The sequence below is a fragment of the Delphinus delphis genome, chromosome 10 (assembly GCF_949987515.2).
Source record: "Delphinus delphis chromosome 10, mDelDel1.2, whole genome shotgun sequence".
Classification (NCBI taxonomy): Eukaryota; Metazoa; Chordata; class Mammalia; order Artiodactyla; family Delphinidae; genus Delphinus; species Delphinus delphis.
The window spans coordinates 1,014,555-1,022,027 of NC_082692.2; the positions used below are offsets into that span (position 1 = coordinate 1,014,555).

At 62.4% G+C, this 7,473-nt stretch overlaps 1 protein-coding gene across 1 annotated transcript; it reads left to right on the top strand.

Annotated features, from left to right (window-relative positions):
• The first annotated feature begins 1,558 nt into the window (after window positions 1-1,558).
• On the top strand, window positions 1,559-5,375 carry FOXC1 (forkhead box C1). Its single transcript, XM_060021605.1, has one exon. It carries the CDS (start codon window positions 1,977-1,979, stop codon window positions 3,609-3,611), a length of 1,635 nt encoding a protein of 544 aa, XP_059877588.1. The 5' UTR covers window positions 1,559-1,976; the 3' UTR covers window positions 3,612-5,375.
• The last annotated feature ends 2,098 nt before the right edge of the window (window positions 5,376-7,473 follow it).

Genomic DNA, 7,473 nt, shown 5'->3' on the forward strand with positions numbered 1-7,473 from the left:
CCCAAGTGCAGAAGCGCGCTGCAGGAGAGGAGGCCCATCTCCTTCCTGCCCGTGGTTTCCCTCCCTTTCCTTCTTCCCATTCCATCCCAGTTCCCCGGAAACTGAAAGTCTCAGGCGCTTGCACAGGGATTAGCCGCTGTGCTCATCCCCAGGACCCTCGAACCCTGCAGGTGCGATTCTGAACGTTCCCCCAATTACACCCGTTATCTCTGCGAGCCGGCAGCCACGCGCGTGCGGAGAGGAAGGTGGGACGTATTGACTTGCTTCTTGTCATCACACCTGCTATTGTCACTGAGCCCGCAGGCTGACCCCTGCTCTGAGCCGAAAGGTGCCGGACTCGACAAGAGGGGGCGGTCGCGGCGAATCCCGAAGAGGAATTGGGGTAGCCTCCAGGCTCCAGCAGCGCGCGCCGAAGACACCCACGCCGCCGACCACGGCCTCAAGCTCCTGGCAAGGCCCCATATCCCCCTCCCTTATTTCTACTGGGGAGGGGTCGCAGGGACGGTGAGGTGGGGGCAACAACTCCGCCCCCACCGGGAACGGAGCTCGGCTGTGACTGAGCCCTTAAAACCGTGCCCTTTGTAAGCCAGCTCAGGACTGGAGAACTTCCAGGTGGGGAGAACTGGAGAACTTCCAGGTGGGGAGGACTGGAGAACTTCCAGGTGGGGAAAACTGGAGACCTCTGGGAGCCGGGGAGCCTGGCGATCGGGGAGGGGAGGGGGGAGGGGGGAGGGGGGAGGCAGGGGAGGGGAGGGGAGGGGAGGCAGGGGAGGGGAGGGGAGGCAGGGGAGGGGAGGCAGGGGAGGGGAGGCAGGGGAGGGGAGGCAGGGGAGGGGAGGCAGGGGAGGCAGGGGAGGCAGGGGAGGCAGGGGAGAGGGGAGAGGGGAGGGGAAGGGGGAGGGGGAAGGGGGAGGGGGAAGGGGGAGGGGGAGGCGGGGAGGGGAAGGAGGGGAGGCGGGGAGGCAGGGGAGGGGGAGGGGAGGCGGAGGAGGCGGGGGAGGCAGGAGAGGGGGGAGGGAGGAGAGGGGGAGGGAGGAGAGGGGGAGGGAGGAGGGGGGAGGGAGGGGAGAGAAGGGAGGCCCGGGAAATCCCAGTGCTGGAATCGACCAGGCCGGCCAAGGAATGGGAGAGAACCAGCGCGAGTTGGGGCTCGAGGACGCGGTGACATCTGGGAGCGGCGGACGGAGGAAGGGTCTACGGGGGGCTCGGAGGGCCCGGCAAGTCTGCGGGAACAATGGACGTCCAGCGGAGGGCCCGGGGTGGGGGACAGGGCCTGGCGCGGGCGGCGGGGCGCGGGGCCGCACGGCTGCGGGCGCGGGCGGGGCTCCGGCGAGGGCGCAGGCAGGGGCGCGGGCCGGCGCGCGTGTGGTCAGCCCCGCGGTCCTCCGCGGCGGGGCGCGGGCCGGCGCTGCTCGGCCTCCGGCTCCTTCGGAGGCGTTCCCGCCTCCCATTGGCTGCCGCCGCCGTGATGGGGCGGGGCTCCACTGCCCGGAAAAAATGTAACTGCGTAAAAAAGTCCTCGCCTGGGTGACGGATGCTCAAAAGTTCAGAAGTTTTCCCAATGCTTCCTTAAGCGGGCGGCGCGCGAGAGACTGAAAAAAAGGTGACGCGGGCCCGGGCAGGCAGCCGGCGCGCTGCCCCCCGCCCTGGTTATCTGGCCGCCTTCGCCGGCGGCTGGGGCAGAGCCTCCTGGAAGCGCAGGCGGCGCGGCGAGCCGGACGTCTGCTTGTTTTCTAGTTCGGGCTCCTTTTTCCCGTTCCCGCCTGGAAGCTGCCGCGCGCGTTCTAGGCCGTCGGCCGCGTCCGCGTCCGGCCCTCTCCGCCGCCCCAAGCCTCCTCGGCGGCCGGAGGCGCCCCGGAGCCGGGCGAGCGCAGGGGAGGCGGCGGCCCGGCACCAGCCCGCAGGCCCGGACTCGGACTGGGCGGCCGGCCCAGCGAGGGCGGGGGGCGGCGGCGGCGGCGGCGGCGAGCGGGGCCATGCAGGCGCGCTACTCCGTTTCCAGCCCCAACTCCCTGGGAGTGGTGCCCTACCTCGGCGGCGAGCAGAGCTACTACCGCGCGGCGGCGGCGGCCGGGGGCGGCTACACCGCCATGCCGGCCCCCATGAGCGTGTACTCGCACCCGGCGCACGCCGAGCAGTACCCGGGCGGCATGGCCCGCGCCTATGGGCCCTACACGCCGCAGCCGCAGCCCAAGGACATGGTGAAGCCGCCCTACAGCTACATCGCGCTCATCACCATGGCCATTCAGAACGCGCCGGACAAGAAGATCACCCTGAACGGCATCTACCAGTTCATCATGGACCGCTTCCCCTTCTACCGGGACAACAAGCAAGGCTGGCAGAATAGCATCCGCCACAATCTCTCGCTCAATGAGTGCTTCGTCAAGGTGCCGCGCGACGACAAGAAGCCAGGCAAGGGCAGTTACTGGACGCTGGACCCGGACTCCTACAACATGTTCGAGAACGGCAGCTTCCTGCGGCGGCGGCGGCGCTTCAAGAAGAAGGACGCCGTGAAAGACAAGGAGGAGAAAGACCGGCTGCACCTCAAGGAGCCGCCGCCGCCGCCGCCGCCGCAGCCCGGCCGCCAGCCCGCGCCCGCGCCGCCCGAGCAGGCAGACGGCGCGGCGCCCGGAGCGCAGCCGCCGCCCGTGCGCATCCAGGACATCAAGACCGAGAACGGTACGTGCCCCTCGCCGCCCCAGCCCCTGTCCCCGGCCGCCGCCCTGGGCAGCGGCAGCGCTGGCGCCGCCGCGGTGCCCAAAATCGAAAGCCCCGACAGCAGCAGCAGCAGCCTGTCCAGCGGGGGCAGCCCTCCGGGCGGCCTGCCGGCGGCGCGGCCGCTGAGCCTGGACGGCGCGGAGCCCGGCCAGCCGCCCGCGCCCGCGCCGCCGCACAGCCAGGGCTTCAGCGTGGACAACATCATGACGTCGCTGCGGGGGTCGCCGCAGGGCGCAGCCGCCGAGCTGGGCTCTGGCCTCCTGGCCCCGGCCGCCGCGTCCTCGCGCGCGGGCCTGGCGCCCCCGCTGGCGCTGGGCGCCTACTCGCCGGGCCAGAGCTCCCTGTACGGCTCCCCTTGCAGCCAGAGCCCCGGCGCGGGCGGCTCGGGCGGGGGCGGCGGGGCCGGGGGCGCCGGGACCTACCACTGCAACCTGCAGGCCATGAGCCTGTACGCGGCCGGGGAGCGCGGCGGCCACGTGCAGGGCGCGCCCGCGGGCGCCGGCGCCTCCTCGGTGGACGACCCCCTGCCCGACTACTCCCTGCCCCCGGCCACCAGCAGCAGCTCCTCGTCACTGGGCCACGGCGGCGGCGGCGGCGGCGGCCAGGAGGCCGGCCATCACCCTGCGGCCCACCAAGGCCGCCTGGCCTCGTGGTACCTGAACCAGGCGGGCGGGGACCTGGGCCACCTGGCGAGCGCGGCGGCGGCGGCCGCGGCGGGCTACCCGGGCCAGCAGCAGAACTTCCACTCGGTGCGGGGGATGTTTGAGTCGCAGCGGATCGGCCTGAGCAACTCCCCGGTGAACGGGAACAGCAGCTGTCAGATGGCCTTCCCCTCGGGCCAGTCCCTGTACCGCACGTCAGGGGCCTTCGTCTACGACTGCAGCAAGTTCTGACCCCTCCGCCCTGCCCGCCTCCCAGCCGAACTGAACCGGACCCCAGAGCAGAAGCAGCCAAAAGAACCGTCGATGCAAAACCGAAACCAAAAACCCAATTTGTGAAACGTTCACGAGACCGGCGAACAGAATCCCTCCAAACTTTCAACTCATCAGCACGAAGAAGAGCATTTTCTTAAAAGATGGATTCGGAGCCGCCTCCACTTTGCCTTAACTCAATAAAAACAGAACCGTAAACTGTTTCGTACAGAGACAGCAGAGTCATGGTTTGTTAAAGGACAGTGTTACTCCAGATAACACGTAAGTTTCTCCTTCTTTTCAGAGAGCACGCTTTCCTACTCCTGTCCTGTCCCTTCCCCTGCCGCCTCCTGCCTTCACGTCTCACCTGTAAGATACTATTTTATCCTCTTGAAAGGAGGTAGGAAGTCCCCGTATATGAAAATCGCTTACTTTTTATCCATGGACTTGTTTTAAAATGTAAATTGCAACATAGTAATTTATTTTTAATTTGTAGTTGGATGTCGTGGACCAAACGCCAGAAAGTGTTTCCAAAACCTGACGTTAAATTGCCTGAAACTTTAAATTGTGCTCTTTTTTTCATTATAAAAAGGGAAACTGTATTAATCTTACTCTATCATCTTTTCTTTCTTTTTGTTGAACATATTCATTGTTTGTTTATTAATAAATTACCATTCAGTTTGAATGAGACCTATATGTCTGGATACTTTCATACAGCCTTAATTATTATAAGAAAAAGATTTCAGAGATTAAAACACTAGAAATTATCAATTCTCCTAAATCTCTGAAAAAAATGGAGACACCCTGTGGCTATTCCTTGTCAAATTTCACATAAAAGTCTCTTTTTGTTTAGATTTTTTTTTTCCTGCAGCATCTTCTGCAAAACGTACTGTACAGGCAGCTTGCTTTGTGGCTAGGAAAGAGAGATTTTCCTTAACAGATCCGAGTTGGCATATACACAAATTCATTGCCTCCGTAATGACTGAACATGATTTGGAAATGTTAAGCCCATGAATCAGCAGCGGTCTCACCGCAGTGATACCTGGGTGTGGAGAGAGGTGGCTCTGCCTCCAGATACGCATAATGAAGATTCGGCTTGTGTATCCCATTAAAACACCGCGATGTGTATTAGGCACCCCTGGGAGCCAAATGCTGGAGGATTTTCTTCCTGTTCATTTCACTCCTTTTTAAGAGGAAAAAACCCAGCTTTTAAACGTATGTATATAACTCATCCACATCTACAGTCCTTCGTGTCTGTCGCAGAAGAATTGATTTAAAAACAAAACATGTATGGCGGGTTGGAAAGGGATATTTAATCTTTGGGAAACTTATTTTAGAAGATATGTTTGTTGAACAATTATTTTTTGAAAAAGATTTAAAACAATAACAAGAAGGAAGGAGCAAAGAGCAGGGCATTTTAGTCCAGGTGGTTTCTTTTCAATCCCATTTTTCTTGTTAATTTACAGTTAAACCTAGGGGGCAATCCGGATCGGCCCTCCCCCTTTGTAAATAACCCAGGAAATGTAATAAATTCATTATCGTAGGGGGATCTGCCCTGTCAATCAGACTTTGGGGAGATGGCGGTTTGATTACAGTCATTCAGGGCCTTTCCGTTTGTTTTCGAGATAATACAGTTTCCTGCTATCTGCCGCTCCGATCTAGAGGCAACACTTAGCAGTAATTGCTGTTGCTTGTTGTCAAAATTTGATCATTGTTAAAGGATTGCTGCAAATAAATACACTCTACTTCCAGTCAAAAACTGCTTTACGTGGCCTCTGATTTGCTGGGTCCCTGGCTCAGAGTCGCAGCCCAGCGGCCGGGGAGGCGCGCAGGGCGCGGCGTCCCCCGGGGCGGGCGGCCGGGACCGGCCTTCCCGCCGCGCGACCCGCTCCGATTCGCAGCCCTGAGCCTGGGCGGCCTCGCGTTTCCCAGGGCCCCCACCCCACCCCTTTGGGTGGTGAAGGGGAAAAATCAGCGGACAAATCTCGTCGTTACCGCGTCGGCCCATTCGTGGGAGCCGAGCGTGGAGCGGGGCGGGCGGACAAAGGGACCGCGGTCGGAGCGGGGCTGTGCGGGTGCGGAAGGGAAGCGGACGCAGGTGACCGGCGGCCCTGTCCCCTCAGACGGGCACCAATCCCCACCCCCACCCCCCGAGGCGGGCAGCGCGGGCGGCGGGGAGCCTGACCTTTGCGGCTTGGCAGTCCCACTTCTCCGAGTCGGGGACGGTGGTGTAGACCCGGACCCGCCCGGGGTTTCCGGCCGGGGTGCGTCTCCGCGGCCCCGACGCCGGCCTCTGGGACCAGACGCTCCTCGTCTAATTAGGGTAGCGACGCGTCCCGGCCGTTCGCCGCCCACGCCCGCGCCCAGTCCTCCGCGACCGGGAGGGTCGGTGCAGCCGCGCCGAGGGGAAGGTAGCCGGAGCCGGGGCGGAGGGCCCGAGGGACTCACCGCGCGTCTCAGCCGGGCGCTGGGCTCTGGCTCCGCGCCGCGCTCGCCGCCTTTGTCTGGAGGACGCACGTGTGTTCGTTCGGAGCGCGGCGGGCGGAGGGGCCACGGGCGGGTCGCGCTCCGGGCGCCTGCGCGCCCTCCCCTCGCCGGCCTGAGGGCCCCGGCCCGGCCCAGACGACGTGCCCAGCGGCGGCCCGGGCGGCCTCCGCGCGGGCTGCGTCCTCGTGCGGCGTGCGCGGCTGGTTTGCGGAGGCCTCGGGGCACCTGGAGCGGCCGCGCGGGTGGGCCGCGGGGCCCGCGACCTCCTGCGTCCCCGCGGCCTCGGCTGCCGGCCCAGGCCCGGCCCTCGGAGCCCGGCCGCCGCGGCGAGGGTGGGAGAGGGCCGGTTGGGCCCGGCGGCGCTTCCGACCCGGGCTTGTCCTTTCTGGGCCCCGAGTCCGGTGGCTGGAGAGGGAGCCGGGCGCGCGGCGCTCGACTCCTAGGAAAGGCCGGTGAGAAGCCCTGGCCGCACCCGGGGAGTGTTTCTGCGCTCGCTCGCCGTGGGAGCCTCTTGGCAATCATTTCTGCCTTCTTCATTCCCAACGTTTGAAAGTTAGGCCTTTAGGAAGGCAAGGCGTTTGAGTTATACGGATGCAGAGAAAGTAGTTATTTCTACGCGAGTTACCCACGTCGTTGCTCAGAAGCTGTGTTTGAGCAGAAGGGCACAAGTCCTGCTCCTTAAGCTGATTCTTAGGACCACTTACGTGACGTTTTCTGCGCTCAGTACATTTGCTTTGGGCTTCTTAAACCAACTCCTGCCGCCTGAGCCCTGGGAAGCTGGGGCCTCCGTATTCGGAAGTCAGCACTCCTTGTACCTTAGTGCTTCGCACGTTTGATTTGTACCTTTTTCGCAACAAGGATAATTTTGCTGTAAAATATTCTAAGAAAAACTTCTGGATACTTTAACAAATAGCACAGTTTGAAATTATCCTAGGACACCAGGCGGGACCCAGTGGGGAACTTGGCTAATTTGGGAGTCAGCCTCTGTAGAGAGTTTTAGGGGAATAAGGACTTTTGTCCTGCATGTGACAGCGGGCACTCCTTAGCAGTTTTTACCATGAGCAGGTAAACGTCAGCGCGCCACACGCCATACACAAGCTTGCACTTGGGGTGTCGTACGCGTGGTGGGCACTGTTCTCCAGGGTTATGTTGGTAGCCCCTTTCCACCAGGCTGCATGCAAACAAGCACACACTTTACAATTTATCATGCCATGCAGTTTGTGTCATTAATAATCGACATTTTCAGGGGAATAAGGCTCAATTGTGCTGGTGGCCGTAAGCCCTCGGCTGTTTCCTGCGGGGTCAGAAACAGGGTCAGGAAATGAGTGCCTTGCAGCCCTGTGGCTCCCCCGAACTT